The sequence below is a fragment of the Mya arenaria genome, chromosome 15, assembly GCF_026914265.1.
Source record: "Mya arenaria isolate MELC-2E11 chromosome 15, ASM2691426v1".
In the NCBI taxonomy this organism is placed as follows: domain Eukaryota; kingdom Metazoa; phylum Mollusca; class Bivalvia; order Myida; family Myidae; genus Mya; species Mya arenaria.
This window is the reverse complement of record NC_069136.1, coordinates 5,563,940-5,590,871: the sequence shown is the minus strand read 5'-3', so window position 1 is coordinate 5,590,871 and position 26,932 is coordinate 5,563,940. Positions and strand designations below refer to the sequence as shown.

At 35.4% G+C, this 26,932-nt stretch overlaps 1 protein-coding gene across 1 annotated transcript; it reads left to right on the top strand.

The window, feature by feature from the left end:
- The first annotated feature begins 1,877 nt into the window (after positions 1-1,877).
- LOC128220620 (splicing factor Cactin-like) lies at positions 1,878-20,920 on the top strand. The gene is made up of 20 exons (XM_052929091.1): positions 1,878-1,972; positions 5,258-5,315; positions 6,019-6,233; positions 6,690-6,810; positions 7,484-7,553; positions 8,133-8,186; positions 8,834-8,980; positions 9,666-9,737; positions 10,599-10,661; positions 11,189-11,332; positions 11,788-11,938; positions 12,382-12,525; positions 13,071-13,180; positions 13,830-14,059; positions 14,693-14,915; positions 16,334-16,489; positions 17,144-17,227; positions 18,703-18,753; positions 19,331-19,393; positions 20,202-20,920. The coding sequence occupies exons 2-20, from the start codon at positions 5,269-5,271 to the stop codon at positions 20,325-20,327; spliced, it is 2,271 nt and encodes a 756-aa protein (XP_052785051.1). The 5' UTR covers positions 1,878-1,972; positions 5,258-5,268; the 3' UTR covers positions 20,328-20,920.
- Positions 20,921-26,932: the final 6,012 nt, after the last annotated feature.

The following is a 26,932-nucleotide window of genomic DNA, read 5'->3' as shown; positions in this document are numbered from 1 at the left end:
CATGTTCACCAAATACATCGCCAATTCCTAAACTGTTTGTGTTGTTGTATTTTGAGATTAGTGAATAATTAGTTTACTCACGTATTGAGTGAGTAAACGTTATTTCAACACATAATTTACTAATTTAGGTTAAACATGAAGGAGATTGGGTACGTAAGAGAGCGGGTAGGGGCTCTCCATCCTCTTTATTTGAATCACCAGGTACAAGGTATGATTTTAGACTGAAATTAAGCCTGATTTTCGATATTGATTTTTTCTACCTATACAAAAGAAATGTGCTTGCTTATAAATTTCTTCGTGATAAGATGCCCATCCAAATCATCGCAAAGTTATTATTGGCTTGGTGGATTTATTTTTCATTAGAACATTGCCATGCACGGTGACAGGTTTTATGGTGTGACATCATGGGGCAAATACGGTTATTATAGCAGCGAAATCAGCATGCCGAAAGTTCAAGAGATACCGGCATTTAATGACGATGTGTGTCGTTATTTTAAAGAATGTTTGGCATGCTAACTCCCTGCTGTGCATCTCTTGTCTATTGCAGTGGTCTAACAACAGGTGTCCAATTTCCTGTGTATTTGTTTATTGGCTCAGGGTCATTTAGAGTTGACACTCTACCTGTACGCCTTTTGGAGTTCAGCTCTGCGCATTTTTTGCGCTCCATTTTTCCAGAAAAAATGGTTTACCACCTATATAATAATCATATGCACATTCTAAAATGTTCGTTACTTTGAGATGTGTGATATGGTGGTGTTAGCAGTTTATACCCCGGGTGCCGGCGTGAGCGCATTGAAGGGTCCCAGAGTGACAGTTCAACCACCGCACACCTATCCTGGGCAGAACCAGTACTAGGTGCCTTCACCTCTGCAAGGAACTGACAACTTCTGTACATGCCAGGGGCAGTGGTACAGTGCGAATGGTCGTAGAAAGGATTTCATAACCAATCACAACAGAGGTGAACCGGTCCGCCCGGGAATCGAACCCGGGTTGTCCAATTCAAAGTCCAACGCTCTACCGATTGAGCTAACCGGGCGGACATAAGTGTGATATATCATTGTGCATTATATTTATATTAACCAGGTGCAGGACGTTCAATGTGTTTCAATACCATAATTTTCGTCATGAATATAATTTCCTAGTCCAATATAAAGGTTATGCAAAATATGTGCACCATATTGTGTTTGTTTAATGGCACTGTATATTATTTTAGGTAGGTGATACATTTGAACGTACATGTAAGTATAATTCAAATGAGTTATTGGAGTACATTTATTTCATATAGCTTTACAAATGTGGTTTCATGACGACATATTCGTTACCTTTTCGTGACGAACATGTCGTATCGATATCACTATTATGCATCGTGGACATATATTTATCATTTGTCGAAAGGTACGAAGAGGTCAAAAGAATAGAATGAAGACGATAATTTTTTTATTTAATCGGAATATTCATATTTGTGTAAGATGGTCTAGATGCACCGTGGTGAAATTGGTGGTTATTCATACTATTAAAAGGATACATGTCTGTCACAGTTAAATTTGCGAGCAATTGTATGCACCTACACATATTAACAATACGTTTATGGAGGCAGCCTTGGCTAGAAAAAATCCAACTAGTCCGAACATGTATCTTAGTGAAAACAATCTAACAACCAGTGTATTAAATGAAGAGATATTTTGTATTTGAAGGGAAGTAACCGCTGCATATATGTAGATTTTGCATGGCATGGCAGTAATCTGGTTCCCAGCGTACTCTGCACAACAAGATAATGAAATGGTAAGGGCAGGTAACCCAGGCTAGGCATGGCAGTAGCAGAAGCATTTGTTGTCTGTTTCAAATACATGCGTCTCCAAAACTTCGATCATCAACAAAAGTGTTGTCTGTTACAAACATGCGTCTGGTTGATTGTGAACAACGACAAATCAACGAAAAGTGAGAGAATAAAAAAACACAACTTCAAACACAGGTATTGCAATATAGTTGTTTGAAATGTATCAGTTATAAAGAATTGAACGATATTTAAAGTCCGCGAAGATCTTCATTTTTCAGATTTTAAGTTTTGAATCTCCAACTTTTCAACCGACTTTAGTGTCTTCACTTCACCATCAATACACTCATAAGTACCAATATTAAATAGCAATATTGACAACAGACGGATATGAGCATCAAAAACGATGACAACAACATCCAGGACTTATGACAATGCATTTAAACCTATGCTACTGACATAAAGAAATGTATTGAGGTAGTCCAAATAATTGTACGTTTACTGTTTTTTTTTAAGTTTTTTGATATGGCAAATCCTTCACGTATAAATTGTTTAGTATCAAAAGTGGGTAGTTATTCCTATCGGTATTCCGGGTTAAAGCATTTAACATCTAAAAAATATCATAAAAACAAGAAATATTACCAGATTATGTTATTTTATATCAGTTCCATACATAAAAATGTCATATCCTACGCATATTTATGAGTTTGACGTGTTTTTTTCATTTCTTGCTGTCAAAACATAGCGATTTATACATGAAGGGCACCTGCAAGGCTTCAGGGCACAATTTTTAAACAATCGGAACATTTCGGCCATGGTCGAGTTGTTATGATTGTATATACAAGGTCTATCTCGAAGCTTGTTGGAGGTGGCCGAGTTATTACGATAGGGTTGAGTTGTTCCGCTTGGCATAATTGTTGTCTGTGTCCGTCAACTTTCGTTTTATTGGAAAGGTAAATAATGTGTTTTAATGCATTAAATGCTTGTTTTGTGCAAAATAACTTTTCGCTTACATGGTAAAATATGAATATAAACCTTTATGATCAATTTAAACCATAAAATACTTCACTTAATACAATTTCAATACTTTTCAACCCCCCCCCCCCAGCCCCCCCCCTTTTTTTGGCACAAACCCGTTTAGACGTTAGGGATTGGAAGAATCCTGTATAACACGTCTATAAATTTAGACTATGTATTGAGGGTGACACAGCATTTTATACATGTATCCCAAAACAACCCATTTTCGACCACAACTTATTTTCGACCGCCCCCTGAAAGTAGGTAAAACTCTTCTATTTTGCGTCACTTTCGGTAAAAATAAGCTTCAATTTTTAACCTAAACAGTAGAACTGTCAGAAAACTTCATTTGAAAAAGAATGGGAATGCTAGTGTTAAAACACTTCAGTTTTACTTGAAACAACACCAATTAGTCATTTTTTATGCGATGGTAATGTGTACGTAGTATGTGCATCCGTGCGTCAGTGCGGTCGTGCGTCCGTGCGTCTGTAAACAATTGCTTGTGAACACGATACAGTCTTCAGTTTTGATTGTATCTCGATGAAACTTGTACAGTATATAGATATCCATTAGAGCTCGGTTCCTTTCGAAAACCAGCCAGATCCGTCCATAAATGCCTAGATTATAGGCCATGAAAGTTCGTGCGTCCATGCAGTCGTGCGTCTGTAAACAATTGCTTGTGAACACGATACAGTCTTCAGTTTTGATTGTATCTCAATGAAACTTGTACAGTATATAGATATCCATTAGAGCTTGATTCCTTTCGAAAACCAGCCAGATCCGTCCATAAATGCCTAGATTATAGGCCATGAAAGTTTTAAAGAAATGCTTTCTATTTTTAGCCAGGTCTGCATGAGCGAATTCTATTTTTAGCCAAGTTTACATGTACATGTAAATTCAAGTCTAGAGTTAAGGGAGACAATTTGCAAGTCTAGGATTTTGAGAGACAATTTGCTTTTTGCTTCTGCAGCTGATTTTGTGAATTACTCTGCCTTGTTCTTGTTGAAAGCCCAAAGGCCATTTTTTAGCTTTAAGTTCTGTAGTTTGCACATTCATCTTAACAAAATTGGTTGTGAATGTTTAAGTTATGCACCTGGTGTCATTACTGGCCACACCCAGGGTTCACAGGTTTGGTAAACATAAATCTGGAAAGGTTTGAAAATCTTTTTGTGTGTTCGTGCATCCATCTCAGCACAATTGATTGTGAATATTTGTTCAAATTGATCAATGTTGTCCTAGTATGCCCTTGACTTTGACCTTTTGACCAACTTTTTTTAACTTCTAAAACTACAGAAATTTTTACTATGAGTACAGTTTTGAAAGCATTTTTTTTTTTGTCAGATGACTTTTACTTGGCACATATTAAAATAGTTCATGCAACTAATCTGCTTACAATACTTTCTGGGCTCAGATGTTGAACGTGCTACGTTTTCAGGTAACCCAAACACAAAACATAAAGTATATGTCTGTTGCCTTTTGCCCATACATACATGCTCTGGATTGATATGACCACAAAAGCCATGCCAGTAGAGCATAGGAAAAGGGCCTCTTGTTAATTAATGCCAAATTAAACCATTCAGAATGATTTTACATGTGAAATACTTCTTTAAAATCGTGTTGTTGTTGTTTACCAGATTTATCATTTCTACCAAAGCCTAAAACCTATGCCCTATCATTTTCTTACTATAGTGCTCAACATTAAAAGCGCATCAAAATATTGTATATTGCTTATTCTAAAATAAATGCAATTTATCTACAGGTAACTATATTGAATTATAACTGGGCTCTCAGTTATCATAAATTAAACATATTGCAGCCTATGCAGGTCAAATGAGGCTCATTCAGAGTGGGGCCATTGATACCAGGGTTCATAATGGGTGAATTTATCATTTTGTACCCATGTGAAAGCCATTAGAAGGGATGATGCATTCCTTTGCCCCTCTTGTGGTGATAGGTAACTATCAAGTGACTGTATGGCAAATAGGTAAACATTAAATTACTTTAAAAAAAAAAATACTTAAAACAGTTAAAACAAGTTATTCAAATTAAAATGAAACATATTGTGCACAAACTTTTGTTGTGAAGTATAGTTAAAGGTCATGGTCGAAAATAGGTTGTATTAAGGTCAAATACAACATGTGACAGCCGCCATTTCGGATGCAATATGTAAACAGTCGATTGAAACAGATTTTTTTTTTTCAAAGATGAATGATTGCTTTAAATGGTACACACAAACATTTATCTTTTATTATCACTTATTTATGATTGAAATGTCAATAATCCTTAGGCGATCAAAAACAGGTTGCTCTGGGATATACATATTTTTTTTACAATATTACTAAATTAAAACAGATAAAATTGAGTAAGTAGCGTGATTTGCTATGGCATTGTTAAGGTTTGTTTCGCAGTTTCTGACACTACTAGTACTATTGGTAATGGTATTACTTATGTGCTTCTATGTTACAGAGGGCAGAGACATGGACAGTGATTCAAGTGGTGTTTGTCTGAAACACAAACATTCCAGGTATATACCAAAATAAGAGACACGTTGAATACAGTTTATAGACAATTAGACAATACAACTTTGTTCAAATGAACAATAACACTTTTGATAAAAATCATTAGACTTAACCTAAGGTTAAGCAGGGCGCAGAAAAAGCCGAGTTCATGTCTTAATTTTTGGCTAGGGACCTCCAGTTCCAACCGTGCATCCCTGGGATCCTCAAAATAAACATTCATTGAGTTTAAATAGTTATAATTGAACCTTATAAAATAACCATAGACCCTCAGATTTTGTCAACCATGAAGGTCAAAGGACTGCTGCTGAAATTTCCTGGGGTGTATAAGTGTGAATACCAAAGGCCTGTGTGTTATAAAGAGTACATCTTATGTACAGATTTTTTTGTTTAATAAGAAAAAAACTTCAGTTATGACATATTGTCAACTCATTGATCCAAAATGTTTTACGGGCATGCTCAAGTACTGGGTTTTATATGGCAGGACTTGTTGAAAATTATGATGTCGTGCACTAGTGTAAGATTATATACTTTTAAGTATATGTTATTTTTTTTTATGTGTTTTGAATTATTTAAAGGGATTTGTTTTTATTTTATAATTGCTTCCGTTTTTACATATTTTTTTTTGCTTCTTTAAAACATTTTAAGCCAGTTTCTATAAAAGTACTTTAAGCAATAACTTTTCAGTTGTCACTGTTTTAATTTGTACAGATCAAGGTATGACTCCGATGAGGACAGAAGACACAAGAAGAAGAAAAAACATAGATCACGTTCACCGAGAGAAAGGAAAAAATATAGAGGTAGTTCAGATTCAGATGACAGTTACTCCAGGGAGCGGTCACGTTCTTCAAAAGACAAGAAGAAAAGAAGACACAGAACTTCTGATTCAGATGATAGCAATTCTAGAGATAGGTCACAGTCATCAGGTAGTTTTGTTTATTTGTTGTAATGTAATTTATATTCTTATTAAAGGATGAATGGAAGTGGCATATAAGTCTTAAGTCTGTTTATTTCTTTCGAATGTTTATTTATTTAATGCATATAATTAACATGATCCTCGTTCATTTGACTAATTAAAGGGATTCTATCTTGTCTATATATAATAGCATATGGTTGTAAATCAAGGATTATGTTGTCATATTCATTAATCATAAATTGAAAAAATGATTGTACCGGTAATTGTTATCTTTCTAGATTGAAAAAAAAGAGTAAATACTGTGCAATTTGAACTTCATATCTGATCTCGCGAACAATGTTTTTTTTTTCAGATTTGCAACTTTGAAATAAACTTGAGTCAATAAAACTAAACAAATCACACTATTTTAACCCGTCTGTTTTTGTGTTTTTCATTGATAGCAAACATATTTTGAAAATATAACCAGGTAGTAAAAAGAAGAAGAAGAAAAAGCGACAGCAGAGTTCTGATTCCTCTCCAGACTCTGATGACAGCAGGGATCAAGGAAGAACTTCAGGCAATGTGGAGAAACAGAAAGATGAAGCAAGGTGAATATATACGTTTAGATAACATATATTTTGTACACTCTTCTAATAGATTTTCTGCTTTTTTTTTGGGTGAAATATCATCTTAAAAATGGTCATGCCTTCATGCTCAGAAACACTGAAAATCTGGTAAGAACATTTTCACTTCTTTGTGCCTATTGGCAAAGACTTTTTTGATATAACTTCAATAGCATAAAGCATAAGATCTTAACATTTATTTTTAGCTCACCTGATTATGCTAAGGGTGAGCTAATGTGGTGTGGGTTGTCTGTTGTTCATCATCAATAATTGTTTTGTTTACACTATACAGACTGAATTGTTAAGCAGCTATGGTAAATGTACTATTGCCGATAATCGGCCCACCACTAATAGTTACTTTTAGGATTCCTGGGATCACACCTGCAGTTTCAATTGCAATTCAGTTCCATGGTACTGGAATATGTACTGAAACATGTACCATTTTATGCTGTTGAGACAACACTTACACATGAGTTTAAAAATATACATGCTTGATTACATTCATGTGTAGTTAATGCTGATTCAATATTCTTTCAACTAAAAATTCGGTAATTATATGCTTGTAAATACTTTTAGAAACCTTTGCTGTTAAAATGCTAATGGGAAATTATACAACAAATATGTCAACAAGATTTTACTCTACCACTTTGCTCTGCAGGCTTAGAAAAAGTTACTTGAAGGCAGTGGAGGCTCCGGAAGAGAAGCGTGCCAGAAGACTCGCTAAAAAGGTTTGTGTGTTTCGTGTTTCCTCCAGGATTGATAAAGGGCATGATATTTTTTCCCAAACTTGGGCACATTGATGTGTGACAATGTTGATATTGATAAATATGATATGATTTTTGTAATGATATTAACATTTGATGATTGAAGTATCTGACTTAAAACATATGAATCATTGAATAATGACTAGTTGTTTAAAAAATAAAAAGCCATCACACATTTCTAGTTTGAAGAAAAAATAGAGCTCGCGATAGAAATACTATCCATAAACATCAATAGTTTATATTTTTATTGTGTACCCATCATAAAATCACACAGAATACATATCACAAAATACATTAGTTCGTATTCCACTCCAGTGCAATATGGCTGTGTTCCACTCTCTAACTTAACGTCAACATACATTAGTTCCGTATTCCACTCCAGTGCAATATGGCCGCATTCCACTCTCTAACTTAACGTCATAACAAATAGAATTGCACGATATTAAAATGAGTAATGAAACTCATAAGTATTTGTATGTCCTGTTACCTAGTTGTATGGTCTAAATCGGAATGCTATTTATTATGTCTGGTTTTGTTTTTCAGGAGAATAAAGAGAGAAGAAGGAGAGAGAAAATGGGCTGGGATAAGGAGTATATGGTGAGTAGAATTCAGGGGTAGGATTTGTCCATGGATTTCCGCAGATCTGATGGCTCCAAGGACCAAATATATTCAATTGAACCCCCTCCTTATTTTGGTAAAGTTAACTGGTTGCTTTTGGTTGCTCGTAATGATACCCAGGTTTACTTCAAATTTAGAGCCAGGAGACCCCTCAAATGGGTATCTAAAAGTCAGTTTTGCATCTGCGGCAGGATGCTTTGCCATCTTTGAACCTAAGGGCCTAAAGTGGCCACAAAGCCTCTTGTCAACATTGTTTTAGCTCTTTGACTGCCAGGTCAATGACATCCTTAAAATTGCGTTTTTCCATTTGAGTGATGAGAGCAAACTGGTGTGTTTTCTGTTGCTTGCCTAAAAAACAAAGCATGCTAGTTAGGTAGTGTAAGATAAGATAAGATAAGATAATCTTTATTTAAAGTCGGTTATGATAAATATAAACAACACTAGCTGATAGCTATTTTCCGACATAATAGTGTACAAAGTGTGTTTATTTATTTTGTATTGTTTACATACACACACATTTTAATGTTGGTAAAGGACAATAGGGTAATAATTCAGTTACAACTAACGTGAGAAACATGAATCTTCAATGTTAAGCTTTATATAATAAATATACCTGCTTTCTTCAGGGATATACGAATGGTGACAATCCATTTGGAGATGAGCACCTCACAGAGACCTTCGTGTGGAGTAAGAAGATCTCAAAGGAGGGGAATGAATCGCTCGACAGAAACGAGATACACCAGATGACGAAGAAGAAGATGGAGGAGACCAGGGTATGGATGTCTGTTTAATTGTCTCACAAATCATTATAAGGGGTGTGAAACCTTTAAAGATGTTATAAATTGTAATTATCTCAAAGAAAGGGAAAATATGTATAAAATTATCCCTGGACATACATAACGTACAAAAGATTATTAAGAAAGAGGGGTACTTAAAGGAAGTCTTTGTTAGAGGAATTGCAGATCAACCAGCTAGAAATATGACATTTTTTCTTGGCTTAAGACACTGTTTCAATGTGGATGACTGGATTACTTCAGCTGCTATTGTGTTCATAAGGTCTGGTTGTTCTTCGTAGCTCAAGCAGCTTTAAAGTCTTTTGCTTAACAGTTTTTATTTATATAGACTCAAAGCAACAAACATATGAATAAGAAAGAATTTGTTCTTTCAAACAGGTTTGGGAATAGGGCCAGTGCCATTTTGATTGGAAAAGAATGTGTCATTTGGACTAAAACTGTGTTTTCAAATTTTGCCTAGAAATGAAGTTGGTGACTAGCAGTTTTTCTGCAGATACTGCAGTTTCTTCAACTATAGATCACACTTTTCCATACACAAAATCACACTTTTCCATATACAAGATCACACTCTTCCATAACATTGTTTCAACGAGCATGTATGTATAATTGTTGCAATTCCCATTGTTGCACCATCTTTGTAACCTAATTATCTTTGTTGTTACAGCTGGAACTGGAGAAGGTGAAAAAGCGTCGCCTGGAGCGAGAACGGGAACGAGAAGAGAGGGATAATGAAAGGGTAAGTGTGGAGTAAAACAATTGATAATGCACAAGTCAGTTGTAAACTTGCTTCTCCCTCTTAAATAACCATCAATATGAAGTTAACACAAAACATATGCTTTAAATATGCACATTATAATAGGCCATACCTAGGTTGTCCCTGGGGTGCCATGGTTACCATTGACTGGTGCATAAAGCATACTCGGGCCATATTCATGAAACATCTTAGTGAAAATTTCAACGTCGTAAAGAGTGTTTTTTTTCTAAGTGGAATTTAGGGAAAATAACAATGTTTTTACACCAAAAGTACGAAAAAGCACAAGAAAAAGGTCAAAATGATAAATGCATGAGACTTAATTTGATAAAAAACAGAGAGTTTTTAAAGTTTTCATTGTTATTTATAAATCGAGTATTTTCACTAAGTTGATTTTTTTTACTAAGAAGCTTTATAAATACAGCCCCTGGAAAACATTGATCTATAGGGTTAGAGGAAAACTTCAAAAGAAGGAAAAAGTATGATCAACAAATTGTACATATTTGGAAAAAAGTGCAAAGTTAAAACACTCCTCTTTACCAAAAACTCAAATTGATTTAATATGGTCAACAAAAAACACGTTTATGAAATGATTGCTTAAAAACGTTTCATTTGAGAATAAAATTGTTTCGCAATATCACCCCAAACAAAAGATTGTTGCACAGCAAGTATCATATGTTTGTTATGTAATGACATTGACGTGATTATATTTCTTATTTATGTGTTCCTGTGTTGCAGCATGTCTTTTTAACAAATGGTCAGAAATATAATGACTAAGACTTATTAAATTAAATCAAATCAAATAATGAAGCATTTTATAACCAAGTGTTTCCTACTTGTTTACAGGAGATGTTACAGAGAGATAAGGAGGCGGAGTATTATCGCGAGTGGGAGAAATCAGAAGATACAGTAAGTCTTTAATGCTAGCATCGTTGGTAACCATGTTACTCCTTTCCTCTTTGCTCCCATGATAAATACCGTGGGAAAATTGTCTTTAATACAAAATCTTGTTTTAATAAATATGCACGAGGCAGGGGAGACAACTTGTCTTCAAATGAAATCGCATGTTACAACTAAAAACTCTTCAATAACCCTGTATTGTAAGTCAATAGTAAAGCTGTTTTAAGAATTGTGGTGATCTGGTGGGTCCTGTTCAATACCGTCCTTCGCCAAAAATTACTGTTCAGTGTCTGTACATATTTCCAGATTGGTTCAGTGCATCATAACAAATGAAACTCCCTCATTACAGGGTAATTATTCATGAGTATGATAATTTCTCAGCCAAATCACCTTCGGTGCACAACAAAGCATAGCTCAGTAGTCTATCAGGGTATCTGACAATGCAATGCTGGTAACACTGTCTCCCATACACCCTCCAAACAACAACAAATACTTGGACATCAATTTCAAATGTCTCAACTTTCTTTCCTTTTCAGTTTCATTTACAACAAGCAAAGCTGAGATCTGAGATTCGTATCCAGGATGGTCGGGCCAAGCCTATCGACCTGCTTGCCAAGTACATCAGCGCTGAAGATGATGAACTGGCCATCGAGATGCATGAACCTTACACATACCTTTATGTAAGTTATTAGTTCTATGATAAAATGCATACTTGTACATGTAGAATTTCTACCAGTTGATACATAAATGTAGCAAGTTAACAAGAAAACTGCTAGAGTTAATATATTGACAGTAGGGGCCTTATTCCAGTTATAGTGTTTGATTCTTTGAAAAATTGCTGGAATTATTTGCTTAGTTTTACTTACGCTCTGCCAGGGCTTCATCTATGTATAAGTATAAGAATATCAAAGTTTACCTGGAAATAATCAGGGCAATTCTTTAAAAAAAGCTGTACCAAGTTTTCAGCATAACTAACCTCGAGAACATGTTACAGGATAAATGTCTTTGATATCAAAGTTTTTCCTAGAACTATACAGGTTAGCACTTGAAAGACTGTTTTATACTGTACCAGGGGTTTATGATTTTGAAGTTTCTTTTAAAAAAAAAAAAAAAAAAATTATTTATACTACTACAGGGCCTCACCATAACTGACCTTGAGGACCTGTTAGAGGATATCAAAGTTTACCTGGAGCTAGAGCAGGGCAAGAACACGGAGTATTGGAGGGACATTGTCACTGTCACGGAGGATGAACTGCAGAAACTCAGGAAGCTTGAAAATGCAAGAGGTACTGTGAAGAAGTCATTCTTTTTGGCCTTTCAATGTGCTCTCTTTTAAGTCCAATGAAAATTAATTATGAATGATCTAGCAATAAATACAGTAAAGCTGCAATCACTCAAGGACGCCAGGGTCTGAGCTAAAACCTCGAAGGAACCAATGTTTCGAACAACCCAAGTTTCAATTTCCCAGTCTGTTATGAAATGTTTTTCAGTGTATTTTAAGTTTGAAGTTGCCAAAGCGAATGTTAACTTTGACTTCTTAAATAACTTCTCACAAGTGTTCTGCTCCATTTTAAACTTGACATCATGTCATCTTTTAATCTTCTGTATCATTTTGTGGTTTAATTGTAAGACTTATTTAGAAACATGTTTATTTAGTAACTGTATATCATTTATGTTATTTAAATAATAAACGAACATACATTTATTCACCGAAGTTTATGTCCTCCAGATTTCAGTAATCGCCGTCAGGGCATCAACGAGGCAGTAAACGAAGAAGTGGTCTCTGTGTTCAAGGGCAAGTCCACGAAGCAACTACTGCTGCTGGAGGATCAGATGAAGAAGAAACTCCAGGGAGGGGAGGGAGTTGACGTTGGTATGGAATATTTAAATAATGACACTTATATGGAAGTTTGGTGGTGCGCATTTAGAACAGTTGACTGTGGTTTTAAAATCACATGTACCCAAGGCATGTCCATATGGGCATATACAATTATGGAGTAGAATTGTATGGGCATAAAGATACAAAACTAAAAGTATGAAGTTTGATCAGGTAAGCTAACTAGTAATACCGCTTTTAGCGGTATTAATTTAATATGAACTGAAAGAGAGAGAGGAATACAAGAAAATATTACAAAAAGCTCTCTGAAACAGAGTGAAACCAGGCCCTAATTTCTCCCAACAATCTTGAGTTCATTATACCAGAAACAAGTTCAGCACCTTTTTTTTTGTTATCCGTATGAATTGCAAAATAAGGTAATTAACAATTCTCTAAAATCAAATAATTAAGGATATTCACAAATTTTTCAAAGGGAGTAATTTTGCGAAATAAAATAAGAATAGATACTTCAACGTGTTACGCTTAATTATATGTTTTGAGAAGCTAAGGGCTGAATACTATTTCTATGTTTGATTATCTAGGGTATTGGGAGTCCCTGCTGCAGCAGTTGAAGGCCCACATGGCCAAGACACGACTACGGGAGAGACATCAGGAAGTGCTACGCAGAAAACTGTTTAAACTGAAACAGGAGGTAATGAATATATAAATTGAAATATATCTTCATCCTAGTGCAAGAACTCAGTAAGTGCATATAATAAAGAAGCAGTTAATGAGTTCTTGCCCAAAGGTGACAATACAGTTAGTATCTTAATCGTACTGATTGAGACTACAGTCTTTATTAACCAGGTTTTCACAAAGTATGATCAGGTGATGAATGTTGTACATTGTTGTTAGGGTGGGCGGGGTCAAACTTACCTATGGTATTGAAGAATTTTAGTTAGGTTTGACATATATCGAGCAAAACTTGAATATAGAAAGAGTTTATGGAGACCTTTCATGGAATTGTGTTTTGGCCCATTGGATGACAGACAATCATTGAAAACCTGGTTTTGTTGCATTGCTACGTTTCTTGTTTATTTCTAAATGACTCATAGATTGTCTGTATAAATCAAAATATGTTCTTATTAAAGCATACAGCAGTGATGAATACAGAATTTCAGCTGACAGAAAATTAGGCAAAACAATTTATAAGTTTCAGTCATAAATGTGATTTCAATGTATTAATGATAAATGATGTTTCACAATACTTACACTAGTTTATTGAGTTGATTCAATGAAGCAACTCCTTCAAAATGCCAAAAAATATACCATTTTATATAGATATGTATCTTTCATTTCAGCAAGGAATTGAGTCCAGTGGCCTATTCCCGGCGGGAATGAAAAGGGAGGGAACTCCTAACTCAGGGAGGGCAACTCCAACTTCAGGCAGGGGAACTCCCACGAAGAGAAGGGAGGCAACTGAGGGAAGTGTAGCTGAATCAGGGGAGACTACTGGAACAGCTGGAGTTGACTCAGGGGATGAAGCTGAGGTGAAAAAGGAGAATGAAGAGCCTGAGGCTGGACCTTCAGGGTATGGGAAAATGCTATATCCTACATATTGTTTTTGCCTTGGCGTCATTACTGTTGGTGTGCAAAAACTTAGGCATTGGCCATAACTAAAAAAAACTTTATAAATATTCAAATGAATAATTGTTCAATTTGTGCCAGAGAATAAAATGCATATGGACAGCAATGCCCATATCTCTAGCCTTAACTTACTATTGAGTTAGGCAAATTTTTCGATTGAAAATTAACAGATGAGCATTTTTGTTGACCATTGAAATTGGATGAGCATTGGCATAGTTTTGTGATGCTAGTTTTAAAGTTTTGAAAGCAAACCTTAATTTATTGGTAGTCCTCATATTCATATTTGCATGAAATTGCAATGGTAAAGTACAAGACTAATTTGTTATTATATATTAGCTAAATTAAGGGAAAAATATGCAGTTCAGCACATCATTATGATTTATTAGTGCTACTGAAGCAAAAAGTTCCTTGAAATGGATAAAGATGGCTTTGGAAACAATTTTGACATGGCTCGAAGCCTTTTAACCCTTCTTTAGGCCTGAAAACCTCAATTTGAAACTAAATTTCAGGATCTTTAGGATTTGAAATGTTTTATCTATTATCATCCTTGTAATAAATCTCATAATTATGTTTTTAGACAAGCAGATGGAGAGGAAGACTCTGAAGATGAACCTATACTAACAGAAGAAGACTTGATAGAGGATCAGTCAGTATTGGATTACAGAGCGGGAAGTTACAGTCCTGTGCTGATCAGGCCCGCCGATATTGATGACCTGGAAGCTGTTATCTATGACCCGACTGATGACATGAAGAAACTGGCTCTAGCTAGAATTCAAGTCAGGTCTACTGGTAGAGTTCGGGTATGTGGTTTTACTGATTAATTCATTTTGTGCGGTTTTTTATATAAAATTAATCAAGGAAAAATGTATTATTTTTTTATGAAAATTGTCAAAGTGTTATCATGGTCTTGGTGATGTCTGTGGACACATTGTTCTGATAGTGAAAAAATGATATGTTGGCCATTACTTAAAAAAAACTATTTCAGATATGTTCACTAAGACACTCTAGATACATGTGTAGCAACATGTCCCTTTATTGACTTTGAACGGTTGACAAGAATTGGCTGCTGCTTGTTGTTATGTTGTTAAAGATTTTACTGATCATTATCATGTTGCGTTAAAGAATTGCTTTCAAGAAATTGATCTTTATGAAAGAAGATTTTACTGTTTGGCATTTTAATAGTTATTCCAGTTTTGTACTTTTTTTAAGGTCAACAATTTTTTTATGCCCCCACAAAGTGGCGGCATATAGGGTTGCCCTTGTCCGTACGTACGTACGTCCCGAAGATTGTTTCCGATCTAATTCTTGAAAACCGTTTGTCCAATCCTCACCAAACTTTAAACACATGTTTGTGACCATAATATCTTGATCAAGTTCGATAGTCATGGAAATCGCTTTAGTCATTTAGGAGTTACGGCCCTTTTTTGCCAAAAATTCCCGAAGATTGTTTCCGATCTAATTCTTGAAAACCGTTTGTCCAATCCTCACCAAACTTTAAACACATGTTTGTGACCATAATATCTTGATCAAGTTCGATAGTCATGGAAATCGCTTTAGTCATTTAGGAGTTACGGCCCTTTTTTGCCAAAAATACTTCAAAAATATATGTTTCCAATCTAATTCTTGAAAAGTATGTGTCCAATCCTCACCAAACTTTACATACATGATTGTGACCATAATATCTTGATCAAGTTCGATAGCCATGGAAATCGCTTTTGTCATTTAGGAGTTACGGCCCTTTATTTGCAAAAAAAGACTTGAAAAATACGTCCCGAAGATTGTTTCCGATCTAATTCTTGAAAACTGTTTGTCCAATCCTCACCAAACTTTTAACACATGTTTGTGACCATAATTTCTTGATCAAGTTCGATAGCCATGGAAATCGCTTTAATCATTTAGGAGTTAGGGCCCTCAGATTATCCTGAATAATCATTATGGCTTATTTTCTGTGACAAAAAATCGAAGTGGGGGCATCCGTGTCCTATGGACACATTTCTAGTTTGGACTCTTTCTTTGTTCTATGTATTGATTATATTATATCGTTCTATTAAAGGTCTTGTTTGTTTTGCCTTACACATATTGGCATCAGTGATAAAATCAATGCAAAGTTTGTTATGAATTTTCATCAGTTTTCACTTTTATCATCCAAGCATTTTTAATGTTGATATGGCATTGTTTCTACCCACATGTATCAAGTTTTCATTTTCTTGTTATGCAGTTGGACCAGGAGACTGAGATGATAGAGAAAGCCAAGGAGGGAATGGACGATGAGGAGGCCCAGTTTTCGGTGCAACATGAGCTGGAGAAACAGTCATTCCTGTGGTCCGATAAATATCGCCCCCGCAAACCACGATTCTTCAACAGAGTGCATACAGTAAGTGATGGTTGTTTTGGTAGTATACAATACATAGGAATGGGTATATGTACAGCATGAAGAGCAAAAACAGTGATCCAAAAAGTGCTGTCTCCTGAGACACAGGATTCTCTTTTAACAATGTGTGCACAGTAGGTAGGTGTTGTTTATGTAGAACGATAAGGGTGTATAGGTTAATGTGCAGCTCATGCATAAGATACAGTCCTACCTGATATCCCATTGTTACTGCTCCACAAACCTAGATTCTCATTTTTTGTGGAGCCTACGTGCATAACTGACATAAAGGGATTACTTTGTTCTACAACTTCGATCACATTTTCTACGTCACACTATTATTCCCAATCAATAACATTTGAATGACTCAGTGTGAAGGCTTCAAATTTGGTATGCACAATGTTCATCGTCAGTAGATGACCTATTCTGATTTTGGTTTCAATAAGTCTAATGCCAAGGTCCTGTTTATCTTTACTAGAACAATATTTGTTCTCTTCAGACCTGACAGCAGGCACATCCACCTTGTTGAATTCTAGTTCTTATGATGGGCTTGTTGCTCTCTGCAGTAATTGAAAGTATACTTTGTAAGCTAAGACAGAATGGCAACTTTAATATTGGGTTAATGTGGGAACTTTAATGTAATGGTATCTTTTTTTGCAGGGATTTGAATGGAACAAGTATAACCAGACCCATTACGACATTGATAACCCTCCACCTAAGATAGTACAGGGCTACAAGTTCAATGTAAGTACCTTACTTGTAATGCTATAGTTAGTGGCATAAGATAGTACAGGGCTACAAGTTCAATGTAAGTACCTTATGTGTAATGCTATAGTTAGTGGCATAAGATAGTACAGGGCCACAAGTTCAATGTAAGTACCTTACTTGTAATGCTATAGTTAGTGGCATAAGATAGTACAGGGCTACAAGTTCAATGTAAGTACCTTACGTGTAATGCTATAGTTAGTGGCATAAGATAGTACAGGGCTACAAGTTCAATGTAAGTACCTTACTTGTAATGCTATAGTTAGTGGCATAAGATAGTACAGGGCTACAAGTTCAATGTAAGTACCTTACTTGTAATGCTATAGTTAGTGGCATAAGATAGTACAGGGCTACAAGTTCAATGTAAGTACCTTACTTGTAATGCTATAGTTAGTGGCATAAGATAGTACAGGGCTACAAGTTCAATGTAAGTACCTTACTTGTAATGCTATAGTTAGTGGCATAAGATAGTACAGGGCTACAAGTTCAATGTAAGTACCTTACGTGTAATGCTATAGTTAGTGGCATAAGATAGTACAGGGCTACAAGTTCAATGTAAGTACCTTACGTGTAATGCTATAGTTAGTGGCATAAGATAGTACAGGGCTACAAGTTCAATGTAAGTACCTTACTTGTAATGCTATAGTTAGTGGCATAAGATAGTACAGGGCTACAAGTTCAATGTAAGTACCTTACGTGTAATGCTATAGTTAGTGGCATAAGATAGTACAGGGCTACAAGTTCAATGTAAGTACCTTACTTGTAATGCTATAGTTAGTGGCATAAGATAGTACAGGGCTACAAGTTCAATGTAAGTACCTTACTTGTAATGCTATAGTTGGTGGCATGAGATAGTACAGGGCTACAAGTTCAATGTAAGTACCTTATGTGTAATGCTATAGTTAGTGGCATAAGATAGTACAGGGCTACAAGTTCAATGTAAGTACCTTACTTGTAATGCTATAGTTAGTGGCATGTTAAAAAAGGGCACTAATAGCTTATGGCTTGTCTGTTTTACAAAGAAAACTCTGTGATATCAGACATCACAATAAAAATACTGACATCTTTAACCATTATTTTCATAGAGAATTTGGCTATTTTCACACCCACTCAAAATGTACCAGTCTTGGATGGGTCATATTCATACAATAGAGTGATGATGCTATAAATACCATAGATTTATCATTATCAAACCTCTGATGATTGAGAATGGGATGGGTGGGTCAGATTGGTGTCGTGAACTCACATATATTGTCAAATCCTTGAAACACAACTAAATGTAACCCTTTGTTTTTTTGCGTTACTTTCGTGTGCATTAAAGAACAGTTGATCTATTATAAGAAGTTTGATTGATGCTGATGTAAGGTTATGAAGTCTTACGAAACTCTAACAAAAATTTTGTGCATGAGTCAATAAATTATCTAATATTTATTACAATACTTTTCTACTTTCAGATCTTCTATCCTGATCTGATTGACAAGTCTAGAACACCAGAATACACAGTGGTAAATATACACATTAACCATCATTTTAAATGCTGTCTGCTAAGTACCTTGTCTTTTTATGTATATCATCTTCTTTTAGAAATTATCAATGAAAGGGAAACAATCATGTTAAGATATATGCTTGAATTCATTTTCTTGACAAAACTTGTTTATTATTTGTATATTATGTATGTGACGTGTTTATTATTTGTATATTATGTATGTGACGTGTTTATTATTTGTATATTATGTATGTGACGTGTTTATTATTTGTATATTATGTATGTGACGTGTTTATTATTTGTATATTATGTATGTGACGTGTTTATTATTTGTATATTATGTATGTGACGTATTTTGGGCCAGTGGCCTTTGATTACTTAATAAATTTCTTGACTTGATTGGCAAAAAACATGTAAATACCGAATTATTGTTTTATAAATGCAGGAGAGTTTTCACTTTCTTACAGTAACCTATCGCCTTTAGTTAAAGGACTGTGCATTTCAAACTATCCAGAAATTGTGAGTTTTATGGATAAAATCCATGTGAATTCGAAAATAACCTGAATGATACATGTTTCTATGTTTTTCTTATACAGACCCCTATACCTGAGAATCCAGACTTTGCCATCCTTAGATTCCATGCTGGGCCACCGTATGAGGTAACATCAAATACTGCTACTAAGGCCACGCCTCAAAGTTGCTTGTTTTGCGCTAACCTATCCCAGTCTTCTTTAAGTTGAGAGATTTTCATTACAACGTGTTAGCACAAAAATGTGTAATATGGTCTTTTTAAAGTTGCCTCATTGTTTTAAGCTGCACTCCCACAGACTGACTGTGAGATGTTATCTGATGTTTTTGTAAGCTGTATTATATCACTGGTTTCCAGACATTCACGAGAATTTGGCTCACTCCAAGACAAAAAATAAAAAAAAGGTCAATCGGTGTAGCTTTAAAATATCAAAATGGATCATCAAACATTTGTACATTTACTTTACAATAATTGAACTTAAATTGAAAGCAAGTATTACTATTTAGGGTTGGTCTACTGGTGAAGGTGTTAGCCTCTCACTAAAGAGGTTGTGGGTTTCAATCCCCACCGGAGGTACTTCCTCATAGCCTCCCTAACATACACCTGTACTGGTCCTGCCCAGGAAATAGACTCGAGCGTGATAAAATGAGCTGTCAACTTCTGTCACTATCCAGCTGAAAGAAATAAGTACCAACGAAAGCATGTTCTAAATTATTTTTATGCCCCCCTTCGAAGAATAGGGGTATATTGCTTTGCACAGGCATGTTGGTATGTCGGTCGGTCGGTCAGTCGGTCCGTCGGTAGACCAAAGCTTGTCCGAGTGATAACTCAACAATTCCTGGACGTATGGTCATCAAACTTGACATGAAGGTTGGGCCTGACCAGTAGATGACCCCTATTGATTAAGGCATGTTCTAAATTATTTTTTATCTTTCCAGGATATTGCGTTCAAGGTCGTCAACAAGGAATGGGAACACTCTTACAAGCGGAGTTTTCGTTGTCAGTTTGCGAACAACATCATGCAGCTCTGGTTCCACTTCAAAAGGGAGCGCTACCGAAGATAGTGTCGGCTCATATAGTATCATGTGTATATACATCTTGTTTTAATGGAGAACAGTGCTAGTTGAGTGGAGCAATGTTGAACTGAAATATGGCTTACAGATTGATTCATGCTTGTTTTATAGCTACATTCCTGTATTTGTCAAAATTGTAAATATCTTGAGACTCTGTACATAGGTCTTGAGAAACCAATCCACCTTTGTGAAATGGGGTCATGGATAAGCATACATCTGTCATAAGAATAAGAGAAATAATTACAATAAAAAATATGCTGAAGTATTGCCTCTTTCTGCAGGCTCCACGCAGTGCTGGCAACAATGAAATTGTTAGTTATATCGAACTGTTCTCTAATCCAAAAAGTTAATAGAAAATCAGGTAGCAATTATCTTATGTACTTCCTCAATAAAAATGTAAAAGGAAGTTTTATAGAAAATACAAATGGGGCAGAAAATGTTTGTTTAACGGTGCAGGATATTGGAATAATATCCGCCTGTTATGTTATTGTATGTATTGAGACTTCACTTCCAGCTTTGTGAAATGTTAGATGCATGGTGTCATAAGATTGTGTTCATTGTGAATAAACTACATCATTCATCTCTCTACACGTTGTCTTTTACACCCTATGTTTACAGCTCTGCTGAATACAGTTTTGTTGTTATCAAATGTAAAGCATAATATACTTATTTTAGACATTTATGTGTAAGATTGTTTGAAATGAAGTTAGGTCTATAAATGTACGGATAATAATGGAAAACATAGGATAGCAACAAGAATCGAACTCGGTAACTCATAATCTGTAGTCCGTGTTCTTACCTGAAATGGTAATACAATCAACGTGTTTGCCTGGTGCACATTTCAAGAAGCATAAATCTGTAGCCTACTATTTCCAATGGCCTTCATTGAAATGTGTTTTAACATATGGATTTACTTTCCATCTGATTTTGATTATTTGTGATGCGATCCTGAGTGTTGTACAAAAAACTGGTAACTTGGTGAGCTTGCTCGGCGTCGGCGTCTGCGTCCGGTTAAAGTTTAGGGCAAGTTGGCAATTTCACTTACAAATCCAATAGCCTTCATTCAATTTTCTTAATACTTCACACTGTTGTTCAGGACCATCACACAATTAGGATACATAACTCCATAAAACCTAAATACAAATTATTGCCCTTGATTGCCCTAGATCGACTTAAAAAGTTTGGTAAAAGTTTTTGGACAACTTTGGGTTTTAACTAGGATCTGAAACACTGCTTATTCAATGGACATTATACTTAACACAGAAGTCTTTTTTTAGTTAAGTTAGATTTGAAGTGACCAAAATTGTTACATGTGTTTTAACTTTTAAGACCTTTTATGGGAAAGCATTTGGGGCTCCTAGGGTCAAGGTCACCCTAGACAGAGACAATTCACAAAGTCAAAGCGGAGTCGAGCACGCCGCCCTACGGCAGCTCTTGTTTGCTTGAAACTACCCCCCCCCCCGCCCCCCATAAAATTCACCATTTAATATTTTAAGAGAAGTGTATGAACAGTGACAGAGAGGTCAATGGTTATAGGGAATTGTGCACAATTAAAAAAACATCATTGTCCTTTTGTTCCATATATTGTATCCTTTGACAAACAAGTATGCTGTATATGAATATGTCAGGAAGCAAACATCCGTAATAAGATTATAGCAATATTGTATTGTAGAACTCCATTGGCCCCTAAGTTAAGATACCTTACTTGATATTTATAATAGAAAAAAATGTATTGGTATTTCGTTGGAGCAAATGGCATTGTGAATTTGCACAACAGATGCAAGAACTCTTAAATGGTCAAACCATACTTTACATGTCTTTGGTAAATCAAATCCCCTTGTTCAATTTGCACACGTGGTTTGTATATAATGATCCAATTCAATAGTCTCAACAAAAGTGTTTATTATTCTAAGAGCAACAGTTAAATGCATGGTCCACATTTGCGGCTGTACCGGTGAACTAACTCTTAAATTGTCACCATCCCTCCTCCTTGTCAAATATGATATCATCCGGCGCTCTTATCACATCCTGTGATGGCTCTTAGAGTTGCGGATGAACTGTCAACATCGGAATGTTTGTTTTTGGTTTTGTTTGATGCTTATTGAACATTTTTTAGAATACGGTAGATCATTTTAGCGGACATTTTTCATTATCAGCTAGATTGGGATTAGGAAGAGTTCAAGATGCCCTTTTCATACTGTTATATACTTATTCATTTCTGAATAAAACAAATGAACCCGCTATAGCCAAGAATGCCCTTGAGTAAAATAACAAATATAACATTTTGAATTTTGTTCACTGTTTTGAAATTTAAGCCCGTTCTCAATACCAAATCAAACGTCATCGCGGACAGGGCTAAGATACCAATTCTACGACGTCATTTCGGAAATGACGTTACGTGCGCATACAATTTGGCGCGCTTTCCTAAAAAAACTTTAGTAAATGGACATTTTAAATCCTTTTTAGGAATACAACAAAACTGTTTGTTTCAGTGTAAGATCGCAATATAGAGACGAGTTGACAAGCACATTATTCTTGCCTATATTCATGAAATCTCATGTATATATTTTAGTTACAGACATAACACTATAAAACAGAAATTTCTTAGAAAGATCCTGTTAAATTTTATTAACATGAAGATATTACTTGCAAAATAGTGCATGCCCTTACAGATAACAAATATCGCTATGTAGTTAAAATTTAACGACTTAAACATTAAAGCTACGACCAAAATGCCACAGGGGTCAGTTTCAATAATGAGCATAAGGCGTACAATCGTAAATTTCGGGTGCGTTTCAAAAAAAATATCGTAACGTAATTATATATATATCGCATAGATTCTGCCTGCAACTTTATGATTGTCCCCGAACACTATTAAGCAGCGTAAGGCTTACGACTAAGATGTCTTACTGAAACGGGGCCCAGATTTGTACCATGTAGAAGAGACACCAGCTATAAGTATCCCGAATTTCAAATAATCGTCAAATGTCTACAATTTTCATATGACTCCATCACTTGCTAAAATATTGAATTCAAATGAATTCGACTACCATAAGGGGGATATTTCTCGGACAGGGGTAGATCTTGGGCAGGAGTAGATCTCAGAAGTCTCAATTTTTGCTTTGTTTTCAAGTGCCTGTTGAAAATCAATTCGGTTTTTATGATGTATCGTTTGTTCAGTTTTACTGAATATATTGAGTTACCGTTCAACAGCGATATAGGCTAATCTTGAATGATCATCCAAACAGCGGCAATTTGTGCAAATATTGAAATACCGCAAAAACATTTTTTTTACTTCGGATAATTGATCTCTTGTAAAAGATGACGTTTATCAAGACAAAAATGACAAACAAAAATGAAAGTTATCACATATGCACGGCTCATTTTATTTCATAATGTTTCTAAACCAATCAAATTTCAACACAAATGTAAAAAATATCCATCATTTTTCAAAATTAAACTCAAATATGTACTCAGCACATATATGCACAAATTATTTATGGTCAAAAGATGGATCCGCTTTTGCGTGCAGTTATCAATAATTTGACGAATATTAGGATTAATTGTATATTGATAATGTATAATAGAAACCACAGGGACAGACCTAATGGTGAAGTGTTAACGAATACTCTGTCAAGAACTTGTCAAGAGCTACAGGGACAGCCCTAATGGTGAAGTGTTGACGAATACTCTGTCAAGAGCTACAGGGACAGCCCTAATGGTGAAGTGTTGACGAATACTCTGTCAAGAGTTACAGGGACAGCCCTAATGGTGAAGTGTTGACGAATACTCTGTCAAGAGTTACAGGGACAGCCCTAATGATGAAGTGTTTACGAATACTCTGTCAAGAGTTACAGGGACAGCCCTAATGGTGAAGTGTTTACGAATACTCTGTCAAGAGTTACAGGGACAGCCCTAATGGTGAAGTGTTTACGAATACTCTGTCAAGAACTACAGGGACAGCGCTAATGGTGAAGTGTTTACGAATACTCTGTCAAGAACTACAGGGACAGCGCTAATGGTGAAGTGTTTACGAATACTCTGTCAAGAGCTACAGGGACAGCGCTAATGGTGAAGTGTTTACGAATACTCTGTCAAGAGCTACAGGGACAGCGCTAATGGTGAAGTGTTTACGAGTACTCTGTCAAGAGGCACAGGGTGAAAGAGTAATATACAATAAACGAGAGAAAAACAACGTCTCAAAACAGTAAATACAGATAACGTATATACAGTTTATATATACCACGTGGTTGTGATTGTGTTATATATGCTACGTAGGAAGGCAATATTTTGCTTAAAATGAAGACTAAACAAAGATAACTTGTTTTTACTACACCATTTTAAATGAAACAAAGGGCAGTCTATGTCGCTTAAGGAGCACCGCCTTTGTTTTAGTACCGGAGTTTGATAAGGTGATAAGTTTCATCAAACATTTTGATAAACCTGTTTCCAAAATAATGTGTTGACAGTGCTTCGTCAGGCGGACGTTTTGTTTTCGAAAAGGTTTGTCGAAGTGCTTTAAGAAACTAAACTCGCAATTTAATTCTGGTGAAAGACCAAAGGCGGTGCTCCGTAAGGGGCGTAGACTGCGCTATGTTTCAATTATATTGGTGAAGAAATAGTGAAGTTATCTTTGTTTAATTTTTTCATTCGAAGCAAAAAGTTGCCTTCGACGTAGCATTTACGGCGCAATTCATCACATGGTATACAAACTGATATATCCGCATGCCTGTATCTTGAAACGGTTAACAACATACTTGGTTTACTGGGGTTGAACATGTTAATGAGTGAAAATAAAGCATAGCAAATTGGAGCATGAGACAATTTATAGGTTATTAAACACAAATCAAACTGAACATTTACGAAAACTAGCTTTTTGTGTATACCATCTCCTTCTGAACATTTATGGTTAAGATTAAGGGGAAGTAATCATGATTTTTATTTACACTTTGCTTGTATCGATAAATTACCCTGACACAACTCATGCCTTTCTTGTATGGTGTGTATTGTGGGCCAGATGCCTTTACTTAGGGCGTTTTTGTTGATACCAAACCAGTTTCAGTTTTGGTTTGAAAGGTTTCAGCAGTTACGAAACCGGTTTTGATAGTTTTGCTTCAAGTAACAAATGCATGGTTTTGTGTACATTTTCAACAATTAATATGGCTGAGTTACTGTAGCTACTGAGCTACATAATTACTAATGTAACCCTTTTCATTTAGCTCATTTGCCCATTGTAAGGTATTGTTATAAAAAAGATTGAGTTTCAACAAACGAAGTTGATCACTATCCGCCATGTTGTTTTCGAAGTAAACTAGTTTTCGGATGGAACGAACCGATGAAACCGCCTCCGGTAGGGGTTTCGACAGTTTCAAAAACCGGTTTCGGTTTTCGTTAAAAAAACGATTGAAACTGGTTTTGGTTTTAGTTGAAACTGTTACAACAAATACACAGTTCGTGAAACCGATATAAAACCGAAACCAGTTTATAACCAACAAAAACGCCCTTACTCAATAAACTGTTGACTTGACTTGATTAACTGAATTAATATTATGTAATCAGAAGAAGCAACAATTGTTAAGGGGGCAGATGATCTTGGGCCTTAGACCTATAATTCTATAAATAACATAGTTGTACCAAATTTGAATAGGTTTTGTTTATACACTTATTATATATTTACACCTCAACTTCCATTCCTGAAATGAACAGCCTTTCGGCAATTGCGTTTATCGATCGATGAACGCAACATCTTCGGATATGTTCGGATCGCAATTCATCGCATAACACTATACATGAACACTATTGATCTTGTTGTTGTTTGTATTGTGTCAGCAGGTCCCGTAAAATATAATTCAATATTTTAGAAAGTTAATTTATTATATTTTAAATGTATTTTTGCCGTAAGTGTTTCAATTTTACGTTTAAAAGTGATTTCAAGTGGTTGATCTTTTCTCGCGTTATTGTGACTTCAGTTGAAAAAAATGTTTCCGGTTACAGTTGGGTCATTCTATCAAGAGAATGGGTAAGAAAGGATTACTGAAAAGTTTACTTGAATGAAATGAAGATTTTTTTCAGCAATTCTAGAATGAAAAATGCACTATTGGTAATTCAAGGAATGAATTGCGGGGTTGGGTTGGTCAAAGTACGCGTGGAGTCCATTCACATTGACCACCCCAATCGCGTTCATACCCCGATAATGACATCAACCCCGTAATTAATTCCTTAAATAAATAAACAGAACTCACTAATACGATCTTACACTAAAGTCAACAGAAGTTCTGATTGTTTTTTTGATTATTTTCGGTAAGTTATTGGTATTTAAATTTATTTTTTCTACATATCGAATACCCCTAAGCTACCGGTCTACCTCACGACACTCAGATAATACGTATTATTGAAGATAGAAAAAGAATAAAGTTTTATTCAAAAGCAATATACAACACACTTCATATTTGAAATAGCCCAATATGACCCTTGATCAAATTAATGAAATACAATGGCTTATACATATACATGTATGGTGGAGCATTCTTATAAATAGGTTTATCTAAATCACAAAAAATCAATATACTTTTCTAGGTATATCAGAGCTCTATAAA

Coding starts and splice junctions, on each gene's coding strand:
- LOC128220620 (XM_052929091.1), top strand. CDS start 5,269: ATGGACAGTGATTCAAGTGGTGTTTGTCTGAAACACAAACATTCCAG. Junction 11,333..11,787: donor AACCTTACACATACCTTTAT/GTAAGTTATTAG, acceptor ATACTACTACAG/GGCCTCACCATAACTGACCT. Junction 16,490..17,143: donor TCTTCAACAGAGTGCATACA/GTAAGTGATGGT, acceptor CTTTTTTTGCAG/GGATTTGAATGGAACAAGTA.